We start from the raw sequence: 24,644 nt of genomic DNA on the forward strand, positions 1-24,644 counted from the left end.
TATGAACAAATAAACTCATATTTTTAATCTCCTTTTTCTGAGAACTTTTTGAAATACCCTTGTATTTAGGTTTCAGTACTGTATATAGTTTCATCATTCCCCTGGGATCTTTTTCTTTTTCTTTCTTTTTTTTTATTAGACAGGCAGAGTGAGACAGTGAGAGAGACAGAGAGAAAGGTCTTCCTTCCGTTGGTTCACCCCTCAAATTGCTGTTATGGACGGCGCGCTGCACCGATCCGAAGCCAGGAGCCAGGTGCTTCCTCCTGGTCTCCCACGCGGGTGCAGGGGCCCAAGCACTGGGGCCATCCTCCCCTGCCTTCCCGGGCCACAGCAGAGAGCTGGACTGGCAGAGGAGCAACCGGGACTAGAATGCGGCACCCATATGGAAGCCAGCGCCGCAGGCAGAAGATTAGCCTAGTGAGCCACGGCGCCAGCCATCCCCTGGGATCTTGACATATACAGAGGAAGACACTATATACTGCAGAATTGAATGTTTACTCTCATGGTCACGTGGCTGACTGGAAACTGTGACTCACTGCCACCCAGCATCACAAGCGCGAGTATCATGTTGCATATTGCCAGCCCAAGAAAAGATCGAAGTTCAAAGTATGGTTTCTATTGAATGTGTATGTCTTTCACATCATTGTAAAGTCAAAAAATTGTAAGTGGAACCATGATAAGCCAGTGACCATATATACTTGCTTTCTCCCAGTTAAAATTATTATTCTTCCTACATAGAATGTTCTTAACCAGCTTCTATGCCACAAAAAGCAGTATCCATCGTTTTCAGAACAAATTCAAATTTTTTCATTGGTAGTTTTTTTCCAAGATTTTCATTTATTTAATTCTAATTGATAAATTTTCACTTATGTCTTAAATAAGTCATTATTTTAAAAAAATGATAATGAGGTAGATTTTATTCTGATGTAACAACACTGTAATTATGTGACTAGAAGCAATTCTTTCTTATTTCTAGCCATTGATAGTTTTCCTGAAACTGCTTCCCTTCATTTTCTTGTATGTGCAGGCAGATATAGAGGACTCCTTTCTTTATCCTCTAAAATACTCATGTATATTCCAGTGTTATGGCATTTGGTACAATATGTTATTATTTTGGTCTTTTTCTTCACTTGACTAATGACCTTTTTTGAAGCAGAGATTTTGATTTATCCATTACTGCTATCTCCAGTTCCCTGCACCTGGATTAGTTGTAAAATGAGTGAGTTACTGCATATGAGATCTACATTAGATAGAACATTGCTTCTTTTTTAGAATTTAAAAAGAGGGAAATGAGAGATAAGCATGAGATTACAAATGGATTTATACATAAACATATATAATTAATTTTAAACACTACTAATTTAGTTTTTGAGAAAATAGAAATTCTTTTCCTTAATTAAAAGGGTTGTTGTTGCCTTTTTTCTCTTAGGGTGATGTTCACCAGGCACTTATTGTTCTTCAAAAGGGTGTTGAACTATGTTTTCCTGAAAATAAAACCCCAGCTGAGAGTAAGAACGTATTGATTCATGGTCGAGCTACACTATTAGTGGGCCGATTTATGGAAGAAACAGCTAATTTTGAAAGCAATGCAATTATGAAAAAATATAAGGCAAGTATATATTCTAATTTCATTTAGAAACTCAGTGTGTACATTTTGACTTTGAAACTGGATAAAATGGTTTTAAAGTCCAATTGGAAGGACACATGTATAATAAAATATGAAACTTTTTTTGACATTTTAGTGAGAGTATAATATAAATATATGAAATTATCACAGAGTAAATATACTCTTGAAACCATCACTGAGGTCATAACATGGAGGATTATTAATACTCCATAACTGTCCCCACTTCATTTTTACCTCAATAATCATTATCCTTGTCCTCCTTTTCAAAGTTAACTATATCCTAGCCTGAAATAGTTGTGCAAAAGCAATATATAATTCCCTTACTAGCTTATTAAACTTCACATAGAGGATGTTCTAAGGCTTAATGCCTATCATTAAGCCATATATCGTAAGAAAATTGCAATGGAAATTTTGAAATACTTTGAACTGAGTGATCATAAAAATGTGACATATCAAAACCTCTAGGATACAGCTAAAGCAATTCTTAAAAGGAATTTAAAATTTCATTTACATATATCAGAAGAAAGTAAAGGAGAAAAATTAATGAGTGATGTATTTATCTCCAGCTAAAAAGGAACTGAAAAGGGGGAATAAAAGAAAGTAGAAGAAAGGAAATAATAAGGTTAAGAATAATCATTAGGTTTGTGGGGCAAACTAACTGAAAGAAACAGAAGAAGAGTTCGTGTAGGCATTGGAATAACCTGAGTCATTTAATACCAAGCTGCACATGAATAACTCAAAATTCTATGAACCCAGGCAAGGAATAACTGCTAGGGAAAGAACAATCATAGAGAACCTATAAGAAGAACAATTTTCAGAACTCACACAAGATTGAGAGTCATTCAAACCACCAGGCAAATGGAGACACGTCACTACATACTTGGAGTGTTCAGTAGAGACCATGAAATGGCCACACCTAATTTAGCCCAAGGCTAAAAGCTGCTCTATGTCCACCCTAGAATAACATTAAAATAAGCTTTAAAAGAATCTAGCTTATTTTCAAGTAACCTTACTGCCTGCCAGTTCAAAATCTAACAAAATCTAAACTATCTTCTGCTGGGACTAGAACTAGCGCTCATATGGGATGCAGGTACCACAGGTGGGAGATTAACCCACTGTGCTACAGTGCCAACCCCATACCACCAATTTTATTAAATAATTACTGGAGATTGTAGCCAGTATAATAGGGAAGAAAAAGAAGTAAAAATTACAAGGATCAGGAAAAAAAATAAAACATTAATTGCAGATAATAAGATTGTGGATATTAGAAAGTCAAAAAGTTACAGATATATTGATAGAAATATTGAATGAATTTAACATAATTGCTTGACACAATATAATATATAAAATAAATTTTATTTCTATGTCTCAGCAATAAAATTATTTAAAACATATGACAAGCAACTGATACTTAAACGGCTGAATGACTTTGTGAAGAAAGAAAAAAATCTTTTTACCTATGGACAAGATTTATTCCAAAGTGAGCTATAGATCTAAGCTGAAAAGCTAAAATTACAAACTTCTAGATTAAAAAATGAAGAAAATATTTACAACCTTAGAGTAGGCAAGATTTCTTAAGGAAAAAAAGCATTAATCTTAAAAGAGAAGTTAATAAATTAATTAACATCAGAGTTAAAACCTACTGTAGAAAAGATACTGTTAAGAAAATGGAAGGGGAAGCCATAGACTGGGAGAAAATACTTATAATATATATCTGACAGATGACTTATATCCAAATTATAAAGAACTTATAAATAATAATTATAAAGTAAGAATTCAATTTAAAGATCTTTCAAAGTCTTCACAATAATAGGGACTTGGTAAAGAATACATACAAATTGCTAAAAACTACCTGAAAATATGTTTAATATAATTAGTCATCAGAAAGATGCAAATAGCATTTCACAAGTTAAAATCTAAAAGACTAGCACGGCCTATTGTGATTATGTGAATATATAAAAATGTTAACATATACCTACAATATGACCTAGCCATGCTAGTCTTAGATGTTTATCCAAGAAAAATAATTACACATCCCACAAAAAGACTTGCATATAATTGTTTATAGGAGCTTTATTAATAAAGACTGGAATTAACCCAGGTGACCATCCATAGCAGAATGGATATACTGTGGTTCAATCATATACTGGACTACTATTCCACAATAACAAGAAATTAACTACTGCTATATGTAACACCATATAAGTTAATGTTATAGACTTGTTGAATAAATGGAGAACATAACAGTATATACTTGTGTGCTTTCATTTCTATCAAATTTAAAATAGGTAAAATATTGTTTATTTATAAAAATTGTATCCATAGTTGCCTTGGTAGTGAGTAGGAGATTGATGGCAAAGATGATGCTCACAGAAACTCTTGGGGGAGTTAAAAGTATTTATTATCTTGATTGGAATGGTGGTTCTATGTATATGTATGTGTGTGTGTGTGTGTGTATAAATGTCATCAAACTAGGGCCAGAATTGTGGTGCAGTGGGTTAAGCTGCCAACTGCAATGCCACCCCATATTAGAGTGCCACTTTGAGTCCCTGCTGCTCTGCTTCCCATCCAGCTCGATTATAATGCATCTGGGGAAGCAGCAGAAAATGGCCCTCGTACTTGGGCCCCTGCCACCTGCATGGGGGACCAGCATGGAGTTTCTGGCTCCTGGTTTTAGCCTGGCCCAGCCCTGGCCATTGTGGCTATTTGAGAAGTGATTCACTGGATGGAACATCAATCAATCTCCCCTCCTTCCTCTCTCTCTCTCTCTCTGTCACTTTCCCTCTTAAATAAATGAAATAAATCTTTAAAAAATAGTCATCAAGTGTACCTAAAATATTTACATTTTATTATATGGCCAGCGCTGCGGCTCACTTGGCTAATCCTCCGCCTGCGGCGCCAGCACACCAGGTTCTAGTCCCAGTCAGGGCACTGGATTCTGTCCCAGTTGCTCCTCTTCCTGTCCAGCTCTCTGCTGTGGCCCGGGAGTGCAGTGGAGGACGGCCCAAGTGCTTGGGCCCTGCACCCCATGGGAGACCAAGAGAAGGACCTGGCTCCTGGCTTCGGATCAGCGCGGTGCGCCAGCCGCAGCATGCCGGCCACGGCGGCCATTGGGGGGTGAACCAACGGCAAAAGGAAGACCTTTCTCTCTGTCTCTCTCTCTCACTGTCCACTCTGCCTGTCAAAAACAAAAGAAAAAAAATTTACATTTTATTATATGAAAATTGTACCTCAAAAAAATATTTTTCATGATGCCTTTTAGAATAAATATAAGGAAGTAGCATTTAACCTAGCAATGAAGATACCAGTTAAGATGTCCGTGTATCATATCAGAGTGCCTGGGTTCAGTTCCCAGCTCTGGCTTCTGATTCCAGTTTCCTGCCATTGTAGACTCTGAGAGATAACAGGTAATGTCAGGTAGTTGGGATCCTGCCACCAATGTGGGAGAACTGGATTGAATTCCTAGCTCCTGGCTTTGGCCTACCCAGTCCTTGCTGTTGTAGGCACTGGAGAAGTGCATCAGCAAATGGGATCCCACTGTGTCTTTCTTGTGTTTCTCTCTCTCTCTCTCTCTCTCTCTATATATATATATATATATATGTGTGTGTGTGTGTGTGTGTGTGTGTGTGTATATATATATATATATATATATATATATATATACCCCCATATGTGTGTGTGTATGTGTATGAACATATTAACCAGGGGCCATCCCACCAGAACAAATTAGCCATCCTGATTCCTTACCCAAATCAAAGACCAAGTCTGCTTTTATACTTACTTCCTAGATGAGGATTTCACACTTTTGATCCATAATCATCTGTGGAGTGTTCATGATTACTTCCCAGTACAGTGTGAGATTTTATTAGGTGAAAATCTTGTGTTCTTTTATAGGATGTGACCATGATACTGCCAGAGTGGGAGGATGCGCATTTCTACCTTGCCAAGTACTATGACAAATTGATGCCTATGGTCACAGACAACAAAATGGAAAAGCAGGGTGATCTTATCCGGTATATAGTCCTTCATTTTGGAAAGTGAGTGTGAAAACCACATGTTTGCAGCTTAAATGTGTATGACTGTTAATATTGAACTGCTATCATATTTGTCTTATCATATTCAGGATATTTTCTGTTTTACTGCTGACTCAACCTGTCACCTTAGATGAGGTATAAATTTGTCTTTACACAACTTTTCTTCACTTTTAAAAGTATCTTTTATAATGTAAAAGCAATATATACATACTTTTTAAAAATTCAACTATACTGATATACAATGAAAATTAAGTGTTTTTTTCATTCCAGACCCTCTTCCCCTGAATCCCCATCCACAGAATTTCAGATCTTAAACCTGGTATATTTAATGGTTACATTTAATTGCAATGGCATGTTTCTTTCCAGTTCATTTTTAAGTAGTATATATAAAAATAGTTTTTACTTTAAGCTATAAAGAGCTTCTTAAAGTAGTTAACAGGTATAAATGATTTATTTGTAGCCCAAATAATGTATTGTCTCATGGCTCCTTTTTATGTTTTTACAAATTAAATATTTTAAAATTTTATTTTGGAAGCAGAGGCAGAGGGAGAAAGAGAAAAAGAGAGACACGGACAGACACAAAGAGAGCACCCATTTACTGTTTCACTCACCAGATACCTGCAATGGTTAGGGCTGGGCCAGGGCCAAAGCCGGGACCCAGAAATGTACTCCAGACTCTCACAGGAGACAGGAACTCAATTACTTTAGCCACAACTGCTGCTCCTAAGGTCGGCATTGGGGAGAAGCTGGAGTAAATACCTAGAGCCAGGAATGGAAAAAAGGCACTCCAAGGTGGAAAGCAGACACCTTAATTGCTAGGCTAACTGCCTGCTCCTATTTTCACAAATTATTATTTCTTAAAATGGTGAGATTTCATATATTCTGCTTACCGTATTAATGTATGGTATGCTGAAGTGTATCTGGTTTAAAAACCATTAGCCTATTAAAATGACCTATTATCACATATTGTGACTTCTCAAGTGCATTTTAGAAATTAAAGCACTATCTGTCCATCCATCAGTGGTGTTAGAATAACCAGATTTAGAGGCTGACATTGTAACATAACGGATAAAGCTGCCACCTGTGACACCAGCATCTCATGTGGACACTGGTTCAAGACCTGATATTGCTCCACTTCCTATCCAGCTTCCTGCTGATGTGCCTGGGAAAGCAGTGGAAGATGGCCCAGGTGCTTGGGCCTCTGCACCCACATAGGAGACCCAGAAGAAGCTTCAGGCTCCTGGCTTCAGCTTGGTCCAGCCCTGGCAGATGTGGCCATTTAGGGAGTGAATCAGTCAATAGAAAGCCTGACACACACACACACACACACACTCTCTCTCTCTCTCTCTTTCTTCCCTACCTCCCTCCCTTCCACCTTCCCTTCCCCTACCCTCTGTCTCTTTAACTCTGCCTTTCAAATAAATAAGTCTTTTTATTAAAAAGAATAACAAGATTTAGCCAAGTTGTTTTTCCCAAAATGAAGTTCAAGTTTTATAAAATTCAAGCCTTATTTTATTTTAATAAATGATTATTAATTATTTATTAATAGCTTGTTATTAAAGGAGAATTCCTGCACTGTTGGCATTTGGGGAGAGAATCATAAGCAAAGGAAATATTAAGTGCTTTGTTTTTCTTTCTAAAATGACCAATGAATTTCTGTCATTTTTTCTTTTGAGTCTTGTACCTTAGTATAAGATTTATTTAATGTGTTTATTCTAAAACAAGAAGCTATTTAAAGTTCTTTATATGTATAAATCTATTAGTTATAGGGTGAGATTTATAGCAATACATTTCAAGAAAATAAGACTTTTATGATTAGAATGTATTTCTCTCCATATTAGTTAAATAAAATATTTGCATACTTAAAGAAGTAAAACTTAGCTATAAAGCTGTGTTTATCCCCTGATAGATTGAATAACTGTCTCACTACTGATTCTGTTTCACTTTTTACTCTTGAGGAGGTACAGTCCTATAATGGAGAAAAACCTTAAGTATTTAAAACATTTAAGTAATGTTTTTTATAGAATGTGTTATCAATTGTTAAAGAAATGGTATAAATTCAGAAATAGCTTTCTAGTATTCTGCAAGATACCAAGAGTAGCACATTTTTTATTTATTTGAAAGTCAGAGTTACACAGAAAAAGGAGAGAGAGAGGTCTTCTATCAGTTGGTTCACTCCCCAATTGGCTGCAATGGCCGGAGCTGTGCCGATCCGAAGCCAGGAGCCTCCTCCGGGTTTCCCATGTGGGTGCAGGAGCCCAAGGACTTGGGCCATCTTCTATTGCTTTCCCAGGCCATAGCAGAGAGCTGGATCAGAAGTGGAGCAGCCAGGTCTCAAACCAGCACTCATATGGGATGCCGGTACTTGAGGCCAGGACGTTAACCCACTGCACCACAGTGCTAGCCCCTCAACATCCTTTTATAATAAAAACTCTCAAAACAGAGATAGAGTGTTCCTCAATACAATAAAAACCATATGTAGCAAACCCGTATCTAATAGCCTATGCAATATTGACAAGTTCAAAGCTCCTCTAAGTTTAGTAATAAGGCTAGGGTGCCCACTTTCTCCATTTCTGGTCAACATAGTACTAGAAGCACTATCCAGAGCAATTAGGCAAGAAAACAAAGTAAAAGACTTCCAAACTGAAAAAGAGTTAAGCTGTCCCTGTTCACAGATGATATGATCTTTTTTTTTTTTTTTTTAACAGGCAGAGTGGACAGTGAGAGAGAGAGAGAGAAAGGTCTTCTTTTGCCGTTGGTTCACCCTCCAATGGCCGCCGTGACCGGTGCGCTGTGGCTGGCGTACCGCGCTGATCCGAAGCCAGGAGCCAGGTGCTTCTCCTGATCTCCCATGCGGGTGAAGGGCCCAAGCACTTGGGCCATCCTCCACTGCACTCCCGGGCCACAGCAGAGAGCTGGCCTGAAACAGGGGCAACTGGGACTAGAACACGGTGTGCCGGTGCTGCAGGCGGAGGATTAGCCTATTGAGCCGCGGTGCCAGCAGATGATATGATCTTATACATTGAAGAGCCTTTACCAAAAAATTGTTAGAATAAATGATTTCAGTAAAGTTGCAGAATATAAAATCAACATATACTATAAACTGTCCAAAATAATACCAAAGAAGTAAAATACTTATGAATAAATCTAGCCAAGAAGATGAAAGACTGTAAGCTATAAAGACAGTGATCAATAAACTTAAAGATACAATAGAACAATAATCTATGATACGGAAGAATTAATGTGTTCAAGTATCTATACTACCCAAAGCAATCTATAAATTCAGTGCAATTCCTATCAAAATTCCAGTGGATTTTCCCACAGAAATAGAAACAAAAATCATAAAATTCATATGAAACCACGAAAGATCCTAACCAAAGCAATCTTGAGTAAAAAGGACATTAACTGGAGGTGTCATACTACCTCAGTACTTCAAATATACTGCAAAGCTCTAGTAATCAAAACAGCATTGGGCCGGCGCCATGGCTTAACAGGCTAATCCTCCGCCTTGCGGCGCCGGCACATCAGGTTCTAGTCCCGGTCGGGGTGCCGGATTCTATCCCAGTTGCCCCTCTTCCAGGCCAGCTCTCTGCTATGGCCCGGGAAGGTAGTGGAGGATGGCCCAAGTGCTTGGGCCCTGCACCCGCATGGGAGACCAGGAGAAGCACCTGGCTCCTGCCTTCGGATCAGCGAGATGCGCCGGCCGCAGCGGCCATTGGAGGGTAAACCAACGGCAAAAAGGAAGACCTTTCTCTCTGTCTCTCTCTCTCACTATCCACTCTGCCTGTAAAAAACAAAACAAAAACAAAAACAAAACAAAACAAAAAAAACAGCATTGAAACATACAGTAGACCAATGGAACAGAATAGAGAGCCCAGAAATAAACTCACATTTATGGTCCATTGATTTCAGCAAAGGCACCAAGAATGTACAGTGGGGCAGGACACTCTTCAATAAATCGTGTTGGAATAACTGGATATCTATGTGCATAAGAATAAAGTTGAAGCCTTATCTGCTACCATACAAAAACCAACTCAAAATGTATGAAAGACTTAAGCTACAAGAAAGATTTTTAGTCTATCTTTATACTGGCAGCCCTAATGTACCTCTGGTTATTGCTGTTTGCCTGGAAGTAAATTAAGGTGATATTTTCCATTTTGCCCATCTCTAATTAAGGAGTGCACATCCTGCTGCTGGCAAAACTGATATACCATTATCTATTGCTAAAGCCTCATTCTTTGATGATGCGTCTTCTGTCACTTCTGGCTTGAAAAAAATCGTCTCTTACTACTTTGTTCTGATCAGAGAGAAACTGCTAGGAAGGGTGGTTACAGGGAGCAAGGGACAGAAATATAAAGGAAAAATGTACATTAGACACTGAATGTGAGTTAACACGTCACTATTTTGAAACGTTTCATCTTGTTGTTCTTCCTTCAAATTTCTTCTAGAATCAGCCAGCATTTTAGAACATAATTCTATCTTATAAAATACAGGTATTTTTCATCTGCAACATGAGTCCATTCCTAAAAGAAAATAAAACCTTATAAATAATAATACTGTATCTTAGATAAAATTGAATTGAATTATGTAATGCTCTAAAGTGATGCTGCAAGGAACAATACAGATATTTGGAATTGATCTTTAAATGAAAAACTAAAATATATTAGGTGTGATGAGTCTAAGTTAAAAAAAAAAAAATTATTAGAGGGGGCCAGTGCTGAAGTGAAGAGGGTTAACGCCCTGGCCTGAAGCGCCAGCATCCCATATGGACACCAGTTCGAGACCTGGCTGCTCCACTTCTGCTTATGGCCCAAGTCCCTGGGCCCCTGCACCCACGTGGGAGACTCAGAGGAGGATCCTGGCTCCTGGCTTCGGATCGGCGCAGCTCCGGCCATTGTGGCCAATTGGGGAGTGAACCCATGGATGAAAGACCTCTCTCTCTCTCTCTGCCTCTCTTCTCTCTGTGTAACTCTGACTTTCAAGTAAATAAATAAATCTTAAAAAAAAAAAAAAACTATTAGAAAACATAGGGGGAAAGCATCCATGTCCTTGGTCTGGGTAATGATTTTTTGGGTCTGAACTAAAAAGCCCAGACAACAAAAGCTAAAATAGACAAACAGTATTAACATCATAGCAAAAAGCTTCTGCATACTTGAGGAAACATTGAACAGAGTAAAGAGATAACCTATGGAATCAGGGAAAATATTTGTAAATCATACATATGAATAGGGGTTTATAGCCAAATATGTAGAGAACTCAAACAAGAAAACAAATAACCCAATTGAAAAATGGCTTTATGAATAGATATTACTGAAAAGTAGACATCAAATATCTTACAGAGGTATGTGGAAAAAATATTCCACATATTAACCATCAGAGATATTTAAAGTAAAACCACATGAGATACCACATCACATATATTAGAATGGCTATTATGAAAAAAAATTTGTCACTATAAAATATTTTAAAAACATAATGTTGTATACCTTATAAATAATAAAACCTGTCTGCTGTCCTGATTTCTGATTAAATAAATCTAGACAAAATAAGGAGGGGAAAATCCCCTTTCTCTTAACAGCTACTGAAAAACAAATAGACTTGTGTCATAAAACTGTCCCTATGGGACTCAAAAAGATATCTGTACATTTTATATCAATATTATTCAATGTAGCTAACAGCTGGAAGCAACCCAAGTGTCTATCAAGAGATAAGTGGAGTATTAATCAGCCTTAAAAGGGAAGGAATTCCTGGAACATGTCATAAAACATGGATGAACCTTGAAGATATGTTAAGTGTAATAAGCCAGTCAAAAAAAGATATTGTGTGATTCCATTTAAATGAGGTACCTAGAGTTGTCAGATTCACAGAGACAGAAAGCAGAGTGATGCTTTTCGGGGGCTATACTGAGAAGGGAGTGAGCAGAGTTCCTCCAGCTCAAAAAGATCTGAAAGTTCTGAAGATGCATGGTAGTAACGGTTGCACAGCTGTGAATGTACAACGGTGTCAATGTTCAGCTGAGCATACACTTGGAGGGTGAACCAACGGCAAAGGAAGACCTTTCTCTCTGTCTCTCTCTCACTGTCCACTCTGCCTGTCAAAAATAAAATAAATAAATGAATAAAAATAAAATAAAATAAAAATTAAAAAAAGATGGTAATTTTCTGTTATGTGTATTTTACTTAAAATATCCATGGCTCAAAAAGTTTCCAAGGAGAGGAGATTACTATGTGGATTTATTGAGAAACAAATTTGAGTGATGTATTCACATGGTGAGGGACTTGATAAAATGTATATAGTGGTAATCAGTGAGAAAAAAAACCATGGAAATTATAAAGGAACAAGATTATGAATATTTGAATCCCAGACAGAGACATTCATGTAGTCTTAATCTACAGGTAGCTGATTTCTGGTTTTAGTAAGGAGAAGAATATGATAAACCCATAATTTCAATAGCATTAGTCTTGAAATTATTCAAAGGAACAAACATGGAATTGAAGTAACTAGGTACAGTAATTTCACAGAAATGACCTAGATTTATGGTCATAGAATGTAAATGAAGGCACAGATCCTAAGAACAATTTGAAAGAAGTATTGATTAAAAACTCTAACTATATCAGAACTTGGATGATTTTTGTTATAGAAAGTACAGAGCTAAGTAAGGAATATGGTAAGAAAAAAGGAAGAAATAGTGATACCACAATTTTTGTCAGAAGGGTGTATATATCCGATGTGATCGTTAACTCTTTAAATTTTAATACATGTAACATAAAAGTGAGCACTATGCTAATAATATTTTTGTCTGTACAATTGCAGATCTCTACAGTATGGAAATCAATTCATATATCAGTCAATGCCACGAATGTTGACATTATGGCTTGATTATGGTGCGAAGGCATATGAATGGGAAAAAGGTATAATTTCATGTAAAAGTTGTAAGGGACACTGCAGAATTATTACTCTGGTATAAGTTCAGATTTGGCTTGACAATCTAGTTTACTAAAATAGGAATGAATTTGATAATTAAAATGTTATACAAGTGTGAGCAAGAAACTAAATATGAAAAAGAGAAAGTCAAATTCATAACTTCTTAAATATTTGAAGTTCAGGGTCTGCAAGTGAAAAATATATTCATTTCTTGATGAATTGAATATACTGAAAGGTATTTGGTTAAATCAAATAATTTACCCTAAAATTTACAGTGCGTAATGAAAATGAATGGCCCTTAAGTTTTTCAGAGTTTTTTACACTCTTAGAGAATTGTTCAATTGGCAAATTATCTAGCTTTGAGCATGGGAATAATATATGTAAAAGCTTTAAAAATTTTTATTTTCTTCTGTGAAATAAATGGATATACAATTTTTTAAACTGATTTTTTCCCCCAGCTGGCCGCTCTGATCGTGTACAAATGAGAAATGATTTAAGCAAAATAAATAGCGTTATCACAGAACACACAGATTATTTAGCTCCCTATCAATTTTTGACTGCTTTTTCACAATTGATCTCTCGGATTTGCCATTCTCATGATGAAGTTTTTGTTGTCTTAATGGAAATAATAGCCAAGGTATTTCTGGCCTACCCTCAACAAGCAATGTGGATGATGACTGCTGTGTCAAAGGTACGTATTAATCACCCTAGTATCTTTTATCATTTTATATGGCAGTGGTTATTTAATGCTAATATTTAATTATTTAATATTATTTAATATTTAGTATTTAATTATTATTTAATGCTAATAGAGTTCCAGGTTTCTATATTAGATGCTGTATCCTTTTTTAAGAAGAGAAAAATTATAGCATTATATCTCATTTCAATGTTTGGAGATATTTACCATTCAAATGAAAGGATTACAGTGTTTAAGATTTCAGCATGTGTTTTCTTTATGATGTCCTGTAAACTGTTAGTGCTTGGTGTAAAATGCTAACCTGTTTTTTTTCTAAATATTTTTGTTTAAACCAAACTATATTATTAATGGGAATTTATAAGTTAGCCAATATATTTTAGAAGTAAATATTGTTAATAAGTAACAAAATACACAGACTTGATAAAACAAAAATTAAAATTATGCCTTCTATTCATTAATATTTTGATGCAATTATTATGTTTTAACATTGGAATTGGATTACAGTAATGTGCAAGTTCATGTTTTTTACTTGATTGTTCCCATCTTATAAAGAAGTCTTTGAAGACACATTTATGAAGTTCTAAAATAGCTTTCGTTAGTTTATTTAAGTATTTGGTTGATCATTGTGTTTACTTCAATTATTGTCATTTTAGGTTATTGTTATTTCTTCAGGGTAGTTCCCAAGAAGGAATTTACCAGGTCATAGAAGAATAACATTTTTATGGCTTTTTATAATATTACAAGTTGACTTCTAGGAGATTTGTACCAGTCTGAACTCTCATCATGAATACTTTTTGATTTTTTGTCAATCAAATGTTTTGTTACTTTTTGAAACTTTTATAAAATTTAATCTATTTCTTTTTTATGACAGTCTTCTTATCCTATGCGTGTGAACAGATGCAAAGAAATCCTAAATAAGGCTATCCTAATGAAAAAGTCCTTAGAAAAGTTTGTTGGAGATGCAACTCGCCTCACAGATAAGCTTCTAGAATTGTGCAATAAACCGGTACTATGATAAATCTTATTGCTTGTAAAATCCAAGTTATTGTTTTATAAAATCCAAGTTTATAGTTTTATAAAATACAGATAAAATCATCCCTTGGTGTCCATGGAGGAATGGTTCTAGGACCCCTGAGTATACCAAAATCTGCAGATGCTTAAACCCCTTATATAAAATGGTATGGTGTTCTTTAAATCACCTCTTGGTTATTTATAATACATAATATGATATAACTGCTATGTAAACAGTTGTTTGTATGTATTATTCATGGAATATAACAAAAAAGTGTACATGTTCAGTATAGATCTAAGTTTTTTGTGTGAATATTTTTGATACACAGTTTGTTGCACCCACAGACGTGCTCACACAGATATGGAGAGCCAACTGTATATATTTGAGCTGGTTTTCTTTTCCTTTTTTACGAAGTTATTTTAATTTATTTACTTATTTTCATTTTAGTTAAAAGAGAACTTCCATCCCCTGCTTTAGTCAAAATGCCCACAACAGCCAGGGTAGAACTAGGAGCCAAGAACTCAATCTTGATCTTTCATCCGTGTGGCAAGGTCCCAGCTACTTGAGCCACTATTTCTGCTTCCTAAAGTGCTCATTAGCAGGAAACTGGAATCAGAGGTGAAGCTGAGACTATAACCCAGGCACTCCGATATGGGATGCAGTTGTCTCAAGCAGCAATGCAACTGCTGTGCCAAATGCTTGCCCCTCTCTTCATTTGATTAATTAAATTAAAATTCTAAGATACATGGGTATATACATATATCAAAATTTACCAAATTATATACATTATATATGTATTATTTATTTTAAAAAGCTGCTTTTAAAATTTTTTATTGGGCCGGTGCCGTGGCTCAACAGGCTAATCCTCTACCTTGCAGCACTGGCACACCGGGTTCTAGTCCTGGCCGGGGCTGTCCCAGTTGCCCCTCTTCCAGTCCAGCTTTCTGCTGTGGCCTGGGAGTGCAGTGGAGGATGGCCCAAGTGCTTGGGCCCTGCACCCGCATGGGAGACCAGGAGAAGCACCTGGCTCTTGGCTTCAGATCAGCGCGGTGCACCGGCCATGGCAGCCATTGGAGGGTGAACCAACGGCAAAGGAAGACCTTTCTCTCTGTCTCTCTCTCTCTCACTGTCCACTCTGCCTGTCAAAAATAAAAAATAAAAAAAATAAAATTTTTTATTGTCCTTCTAAATTTTTTTCTACATTTTCAAAAATTCTTAATGTGAATTTTCTGAGAGCAGATTAACTATATTGTTCAGAAAGTTTTAAGTAGAGAATATGAAATAAGTCATACAAACATGAGTATACAAAGTAGTAAATCTTATTTAAAGTAGTCTCTAAGATTAGAGAAAACTTCAAAAACTCATATACATTAACCTACATGAGTACTAGGAAAGCAGATTGGGATTTTGATGGTCATCTTTTAGTTTCTATTTCAGTGCTTATGGCATTGTGCTAAGGGGGCTGGTGGTGGGCATAATGGGTGAAGCTGCCTTCTGTGAGGATGACATCACATATGGGTACCGGTTCATGTACTAGTTTGCTCCACTTCCAATCCATCTTCATGCTAATGGCCTGGGAAAAGCAGCAGACTATGGCCCATGGGTCTGGGCCCCTGCCACTCACTTGGGAGACCCGGATGAAGTTTGTGGTTCCTGATTTCTGGCTGGCATCTGGGTAGTGAATCAGCAGATGGAAGATCGCTCTCTTTCCTCTCCCCAACTCTGTCAAGTAAATAAATCTCTAAAAACAACAGCACTGTGCTGAGATGATACAGACATATTCTGCTTTGAGATGCTCATAGTTTTATTTGGAACTTAGCAGATGGTTATCATCTAGAATATTAAATACTTCTTTCAGTAGACTTGTGACTAAAGTAGGAATATGGTTAGAGGAATGACCCTCTACTCTTCCTAAAGAATTGGAGAAAAAAATTCTAAAGAATGTGTTAGAAAAGTAAAAGTGGGAGATGGGGGTGGTTTAAGGAGAGGGAGAAAGAGAGCGAGATTCTTTATAAGCTAAATTTCAGTTGACAGTATTCAGTTCGTTAGCTATTAACTGTTTGTACACGCAAAGATATAATTGGGGCCGGCATTGTGGCATAGTGGGTAAAGCTGCTGCCTACAGTGCCGGCATCCCATATGGGCCCCGGTTAGAATCCTGGCTGCTCCACTTCCAATCCAGCTCTCTGCTATGTCTGGGAAAGCAGTAGAAGATGGCCCATGTCCTTGGGCCCTTGCACCCATGTGAGAGACCTAGACTAAGCTCTTGACTCCTGGCTTTGGATCCACCCAGCTCCAGCCGTTGTGGCCATCTAGGAAGTGAACCAGTGGATGGAAGACCTCTTTCTCTGTCTCTCTCTCTCTCTCTCTCTTTCTCTCTCTGCCTCTTCCTTTCTGTAGCTGTCTGCCTTTCAAATAAATATTTTTTAAAAAAATAAATAAAAATATAATAAACATATTTCTCACCTTCCCTTCATAAATAAACATCTCAGAGGGTAGTCCAGCTCTGGTCCCTGACTCCAGTTTCTTGCTAATGCAGACTCTGGAAGGCAGCAGCTATGGCTTAAATAAATAAGTTCCTACCACCCCTGTTGGAGGCTGGATTGAGTTTGTGGTTCCTGGCTTTGGTCCAGTCCTAGCTATTGCAGATGTTTGGGGAGTGAACTAGTGGATGAGAGCTCACTCTGTCTCTCTGTTTCTCAAATAAATAAAATTAAAAACAGAAAAGTATTATGAAGGTGGCCAATATTTATTAAACACTGATATTGTTCCAAGTACATTACATGTGCAGGTTTCCACTTCTTTAACTGAAATCTTTCTGATAAGCTATACTTAGGAATTCAGAATTTTTCCCAATTCTTAGAGGTGCATATACTTTAATATCACCACTGAGAATAATTGCTACAGTATCCCGTAATCAAATACATAACTGTTGCTATAATAAGGTGTATTAGTCTTTACACTGAATGAGAAGTTCAGGTATCATGTTTCTGCCAAATGAGATTTGGTACCAAAAAAACAACCAGTTTAAATAACAGAGCCCTTTGTATTTTCTAATGTCTAATGATAGATTATAGACCTCTGTTATTGCCTTTAGTCACTAAACAGTCCTGTTATGTAGGTTCAATTTTTTTTTATTATTATTGATTTTCATTTTGTTTTAAAGGCAGAGAGACAGAGACAGATACCTATAAAAGCCATGGCTGGGCCAGGCCAAAGTCAGGAGCCCAGAACTCATTTGGCCAAAGCCAAGATCCAGAAGCTTCATCTGGGTCTCCCATGCAAGTAGCAGGGGCCCAAAAATTTGGGCCATCCTCCAATGTTTTTCCCAGTTTGTTAGCAGGGAGCTGGACCAGAAGTAGTGCAGCCAGGACACAATCCGGCACCCATGTGGGATGCCAGCGTCACAGGCAGCAGCTTTACCTGCTATGCCACATTGCTAGCCCCATGAGACACTTTTTAAAAATAGTTAGAAAACTACAGATTACTGAGCTGTTTAATTAAGATATTGTAAAAGTGAAATTTTTGTTGTGGTTGAAGTTAAGTGTTCTGTATTTCAGCATAAACAGAAATTTAACATATTACTTTTTTTTTTCCAGGTTGATGGAAATAATTCCACATTAAGCATGAGCACACATTTTAAAATGATTAAAAAGCTGGTACAAGAAGCAACATTTAGTGAAATCCTCATTCCTTTGCAGTCAGTCATGATACCTACCCTTCCATCCGTTTTGGGTGCCCATGCTAACCACGAGCCATTTCCTGGGCATTGGGCCTATATTTCAGGCTTTGATGATATGGTAAATTTCCATTTTGTGGGACTGTAATTATGATTTTAAAATTCAGTTAAGTTTAAAACTTCTTGTTAAACTAAAACGTATTTCAGAACCTAAGTGAATTTTATTTACTAAGAAAAAAATAACTGGGAATACAGAAAAGTACAGTTATCTTTACTGATAGTATAAAATTCAGTGATTAAAAATCCCATGTTCAGAGGCCAGGAGAAGCACCTGGCTCCTGGCTTCAGATGGGTGAGATGCGCCGGCTGCAGCGGCCATTGGAGGGTGAACCAATGGCAGAAAGGAAGACCTTTCTCTCTGTCTCTCTCTCTCTCTCACTATCCACTCTGCCTGTCAAAAAAAAAAAAAAAAAAAAAAAAATCCCATGTTCAGCCTAATATTTTGATTTTTCAGATGTTCTTCATTTTAATATAACCATAATATTTTTTTTTCACAATTCGATTGTGAAATGCAAGTTTTATTTATTTGGTTTTTAGAGTAAAGCAAAGTTCAGCTAGTTAGAGTTTCATTTGTTTGTAAAACATATAGGATCATTTTAAAGAAATAGTACTACAGTACTTCTAAATAAATACTTTTTAAATTCTATAGTTGTCTCAATATTTCTAAGACTCAAAAGATTTATTAACTTCTTTCAGAGACAGTTTACAAAACAGTGTGATGAAATCATTCTTTTCACTTATAGTCAGTATTCTGAAAGGGTGGTTTTTAACTTAAACAGTATTATTTACTTATTTACCCATCTCATTAGGTAGACTAAATTTTGGAGAAGTTTCTTTTCTCAAAAATCAAATTACCACTAAAAATAGTCTCAGGCTCTGAAGAAAGGTCTCCAAAAGATATTTCAAAGAAGTCTCTTAAACATATGGCTTCTGTGAAGGAGACTGCCTAAATTTGAATATGTAAGAACTGGCAAAGTTGAGTAAGTAATCCTTACTTCGTACCATTCTTGATGGGTGAAAATGTGTCTCTCTGAATAGGCAATCATCTTTTTCCTAGATAATCAAGATAAATACTAAAATACAAATTTAATACACAATATAGGTTATTATATTCTCTTTTTATTATGTTAAGTAACTCAGTATTTGTAATATATAGACATTTAAACCAAGACTTTTGGTCTTAATTTATATAAAAGTCTTCATCTTTTAGGTGGAAGTTCTTCCTTCTCTTCAGAAACCAAAGAAGATCTCTTTAAAAGGGTCAGATGGAAAATTCTACATAATGATGTGTAAACCAAAAGATGACCTCAGAAAGGACTGTAGACTAATGGAATTCAATTCCTTGATTAATAAGGTTTGGCGATAATATGTTTTTATTTTAGAATTACCATGATTACTATCAATGTGATATAAGCTTTTCAGTATGCAAATAGATCATTCTTAAAAAGAAAAAATAAAATGCATTTTTCTTTTTTATTTTTTATTGTATTCAGATGACATAACATACAAATTTACCATTTTTAAATATATTTTGGCAGCATTAAGTACCTTGACATCATATATACAACCATCATCACCACCATCCATCTTCAGAACTCTTTTCGTCTTCCAAAATTGAAACTCGATATTGATTCAACAGTAACTCCTCCTTGCCCTTCCCACAAGTCTCTAGCTACCACTACTCTGTCTTTTGTCTCCAGGAATTTAACCATCCTAGGCATTTGGGATGAGTGGAATTACACGCTTGCCTTTTTGACTGCTTTATTTCACTTGACATCATGTCTTCAAGATCCATCTACTTTGTGTAGCATGTGTTAGGACTTCCTTCCTTTTAAAGTTGAATATAGTATTCCATTGTATGAATATATCATATTTTGCTAATCCATGTATCCATTGATGGACTTTTGATTGCTTCTACTTTTTGGTTGTTGTGAACAGTGCTGCTGTAAACATGGTTCCTGGCCTCCTCTGGCCCACTCCTGACCGTTCTGAGCATTTGGAAAGTGAACCAGTGGTGGAAGATACCTTTCTCTGCTTTTTAAATATGTTAAATAATTAATTAACTAATTAATGTTTAAATGATGAACAATACTTAGATATATTTAACATGACATTGAAAAATTATGAGTTGTATTCTGTTTTTAAATGTACATTTTTTTTAATAGTGCTTAAGAAAAGATGCAGAATCTCGTAGAAGAGAACTTCATATCCGAACCTATGCCGTTATTCCACTGAATGATGAATGTGGAATTATTGAATGGGTGAACAACACTGCTGGCTTGAGACCTATTCTGACCAAATTATATAAGGAAAGGGGTACTGAAAATTCTTATGATATAAATATAAATATATGTATATAATAGCTTACCAGTGCAACATGGATATAATTGTTTTTTAATGTATGTCAGTCTGTATTTTCCTGCCATAAGTCATAATGAAATTTCTACATTCTACATACAGAAGCACTTAAGTGTTTTCCTTCCTTGTGTTTCAATTACTTCCTTATTTTCATCCCAGAGGGATTTGAGGTAGTTTACAAAAATGCATATGAAAATTTGTTTTTCACAGACACTGGCTAGGAATTATCAAACTGCTTTATGTGTATACTAGCCTTCAGCAGCAAATAAGTAAATATATTGTGGGTTCTGAGAGCTGGTTTTCTCACTATCAGAGAAAGAAATCAAGTGTTAGGTTGAAAGTAAGAGCCCACTGTCCAAAACTGGGGTAATTTGAGGAACAAAATACTGATAGTAATCAATTGTAAAACATATAGACAACAGTGCATACTGATGTAACAGATGGTTGAGTGAATGAGTAAATAAGGAAGTAGGAACAGTTCATCCTTGCAATAGAATTGCAATTAATAAATGGAGGTGGAATGATAGGAATAGAAATTCATCAGCTAACAAACAGCACAGTAATATTTGTTGTGGGCAACGGTCAGTGGATGCAAAATTAATAGGCAGAAATATTATGAGAAACAGGTTATTTGTAGTCTTAAATTATCTCCCCATAAGATACTTAAAGGGGAAATGTAAGTTAACAGTAGAGAAACAAAAAGATCACTGGTCAGAACTTTTAAAATATATCAAAGTGTAGGGGCCAGCTGGTTAAAGCCCCAGCCTGCAGTACTGGCATCCCATATGGGTGCCAGTTCAAGCCCCGGCTGCTCCACTTCTGATCCAGCTCCCTGGTAATGTGCCTGGGAAAACAGCAGAGGATGGCCTAAGTCCTTGGGCTCCTGCACCCATGTAAGAGATTGGGAAGAAGCTCGTGGTTTCTGGCTTCAAATCATCTCAGCTCTGGCCATTGTGGTCATTTGGGGAGTAAACCAGCTGATGGAAGCTTGCCTTCTCTCTCCCTGCCTCTGCCTCTCTGTAACTCTGTCTTTAAAATATATTAAATAAATCTTTTAAAAATATATATATCAAAGTAATGAAAGTCTGAAGTTTTTTCAATTTGATAACATTAAGGAGACATGATATCTGAATGTAATGTGGACTCCTAATTTGGTTCCTGGCCCTCTGGCCCAGCAAAAGAGTACTAATGGGGCAATTGGTGAAATTTCAATGTAGTCTGAAGGTTAGTTAATAATGTAGTAATAGTAGGAATTTCCTGTTTCAATAATTATACTGTTGTTATGAAAGATGTGAACATTAAGGGAAGTTGAGTGAAGAATAATATAAAGGAGCTCTTGGTATCATTTATGCAAATGATACCTTGGCTTATAGATGTGTCATACTACTCTGCCTCTGTGATCACATGTCTCTATTTCTGTTTTCTCTTCTTATAAGACACCAGTCATTGGTTATTAAATTGGGGCTTATTTTAATGATTTTGTCTTAACCTGATTGCATCTACAAAGATCCTACTTTTTTTTTAAATTTTTTTATTTATTTATTTTTTTATTTTTGACAGGCAGAGTGGACAGTGAGAGAGAGAGAGAAAGGTCTTAATTTTGCCGTTGGTTCACCCTCCAATGGCCGCCGCGGTAGGCGCGCTGCAGCCGGCGCACCGCGCTGACCCGATGGCAGGAGCCAGGTGCTTATCCTGGTCTCCCATGGGGTGCAGGACCCAAGGGCTTGGGCCATCCTCCACTGCATTCCTTGGCCACAGCAGAGAGCTGGCCTGGAAGAGGGGCAACCGGGACAGGATCGGTGCCCCAACCTGGACTAGAACCCGGTGTGCCGGCGCCGCAAGGCGGAGGATTAGCCTAGTGAGCTGCGGCGCCGGCCCAAAGATCACATTCTCAGAAACCAAGGGTTAGGATATATTTTTTGATAGACACAATTCAATCCACATAGTAAGTAATATTGATAAAATACTTTATTATGAGTATTATGGTAAGTCCATTATATAAATTATTAACAAGTATAATTCTTTTCTATTTTATGGACAGTGCCACAGAAGTTAAGTAACTTGCCCCAGTTCAATGACTAACACTCTTATATTGCAGAACCAAAACTCAAACACAATCAAGTCGTATTTCAAAGAACATGCTGTTGACTATTTTACTTATGAGGATGAAATTTATATAAGTTTTGGTTATTGCTATTGGATTTTTAAAAAATAGTTTCCAATTTAGGAACACATTCGAGCTGTGTGAGCTTGTCCATAAAACTTTAGCTTCTCCAGATGATTTGGATTCTTCTAGAGTAGCTTAAAAATCAGTTACACTATGACTGTTATGGGATAGGGATAGCTTTCGCATAAAATAGATGATTTCAGGGTTCCAGTGTGGTTTATTAGTATGGTTCAATTTGGACCTATACTACATCCTGATAAAAGAGAGATCAGTATAATTTTCGTGTGGGCTGCAGCATTTTCACAATTCCAGGGGCACCTTCTATTGGAATTCTTTCCGAGCCTATATTCGGGAATTATTTGGTTCTATAACATTGATTTTAGTTGATATTAATGTTTATCAATAAGGGGCTTCACTTTGGATAAGTATTAAAATAATTTATACATAGTATCACATAATAAGTTTATATATTGATAAGTGAAAATTTTTCATTTATTCTTATTTTTGAATAGCAGTTTAAATAAAAGTATACACTTCCTGTTTGATCTTAAGAACAAAAAAAATGTTGTCTCTTTTCTCATTTGGTTTGCATGATTAATGGGAATCACTCTGCATTGCAGGAATGTATATGACAGGAAAGGAACTTCGCCAGTGTATGCTACCAAAGGCAGCAGCTTTGTCTGAAAAACTCAAAATATTCCAAGAATTTCTACTACCTAGACATCCTCCTGTTTTCCATGAGTGGTTTCTGAGAACATTCCCTGATCCGACATCATGGTAAGTTTCTACAAAGTAATACATTGTTATGGTTAAATGTTTATTTTTTATTTTAGATTTATATTGCTTCATATGGCATAAGGATATTTGATAGCTTTTTTTTTTTTTTTTTTTTTTTAAGGTATAGTAGCAGATCAGCATACTGCCGTTCTACTGCCGTAATGTCAATGGTTGGTTATATCCTGGGACTTGGAGACCGTCATGGTGAAAACATTCTCTTTGATTCTTTGACGGGTGAATGTGTACATGTGGATTTCAACTGTCTTTTTAATAAGGTATGTGATATGACATACTCTAGTTAATTGTAGGTTAATTGTCCCCCAGTGTCCTTTCCTTAAAAATTATTCTTCCTAGACAAATATATATTAGTAGCAATTATATTCACAGTTGTATCAAATTCAGAGTTTGTTGACTAGCTTTAAAACAATGGATCCCATAGTCAAGCAGCTTGAGATGAAGAGAACCTAGAAGAATTACACAGTAGAACTAGAACTGAACTTGAAGTCCAAAAGCACAGAAGCAAGTTCTGACTCATGTATTAATTACATGAACATGAACAGATAAATTCATTTTACTTGTGCTCAGTTTTAAGAGAAACAGAATAATGTAATATGATGGTTTCCAAATTTGGCAGCTAGATAATTCTAAATATTAAAAGTGCTCAATGGCTGGTGCTGCGGCTCGATAGGCTAATCCTCTGCCTGCGGCACTGGCACACCGGGTTCTAGTCCCGGTCGGGGGAACCAGATTCTGTCCCGGTTGCTCCTCTTCCAGTCCAGCTCTCTGCTGTGGCCGGGAGTGCAGTGGAGGATGGCCCAGGTCCTTGGGCCCTGCACCCGCATGGGAGATCAGGAGAAGCACCTGGCTCCTGGCTTCGGATTGGTGCAGTGTGCGGGCCGCAGCACACCGGCCACGGCGGCCATTGGTGGATGAACCAACGGCAAAAAGAAGACCTTTCTCTCTGTCTCTCTCTCTCTCTCTCACTGTCCACTCTGCCTGTCCAAAAAAAAAAAAAAAAAAAAAAAGTGCTTCAAGAGTTTAAAAAAAGATACCCAGGAAATTCAGATTCTGTAGGTTCACAGTGGGCCTGGGAATAAATTGAGGCAATTGGACTCATCTCCAAAGCTTTCTACAGTCTTCCAATGTTGAGATTCTAGACAGCAGTTTGGTAGGTGAGCCCATTATTTTGTTCATCTCCATCTTTGGTTGCCTTGTGCTGTCACAGGAAACCAAGAATGGTAATAGAGCCAACTAAGAACAAATCAGAGATAAACAACTGGTTTAGATTAAATCATGCAAGAGAGGAATT

The 24,644-nt window shown here is 36.7% G+C and overlaps 1 protein-coding gene across 3 annotated transcripts in view; it reads left to right on the forward strand.

Annotated features, from left to right (window-relative positions):
• ATR (ATR serine/threonine kinase) overlaps positions 1 to 24,644 on the forward strand; it is a 115,560-nt gene that overhangs the window by 87,066 nt on the left and 3,850 nt on the right. For all 3 annotated transcript variants that reach the window (XM_062213724.1, XM_062213732.1, XM_062213742.1), the window contains 10 exons: positions 1,430 to 1,609; positions 5,522 to 5,664; positions 12,475 to 12,572; positions 13,044 to 13,276; positions 14,154 to 14,288; positions 17,894 to 18,094; positions 19,244 to 19,387; positions 20,199 to 20,349; positions 23,179 to 23,335; positions 23,457 to 23,610. In XM_062213724.1, the coding sequence (XP_062069708.1) occupies positions 1,430 to 1,609; positions 5,522 to 5,664; positions 12,475 to 12,572; positions 13,044 to 13,276; positions 14,154 to 14,288; positions 17,894 to 18,094; positions 19,244 to 19,387; positions 20,199 to 20,349; positions 23,179 to 23,335; positions 23,457 to 23,610 (1,596 nt within the window). The remainder of the gene's footprint in view (positions 1 to 1,429; positions 1,610 to 5,521; positions 5,665 to 12,474; positions 12,573 to 13,043; positions 13,277 to 14,153; positions 14,289 to 17,893; positions 18,095 to 19,243; positions 19,388 to 20,198; positions 20,350 to 23,178; positions 23,336 to 23,456; positions 23,611 to 24,644) is intronic.

Source organism: Lepus europaeus, chromosome 2, assembly GCF_033115175.1.
Source record: "Lepus europaeus isolate LE1 chromosome 2, mLepTim1.pri, whole genome shotgun sequence".
Taxonomy (NCBI): Eukaryota; Metazoa; Chordata; class Mammalia; order Lagomorpha; family Leporidae; genus Lepus; species Lepus europaeus.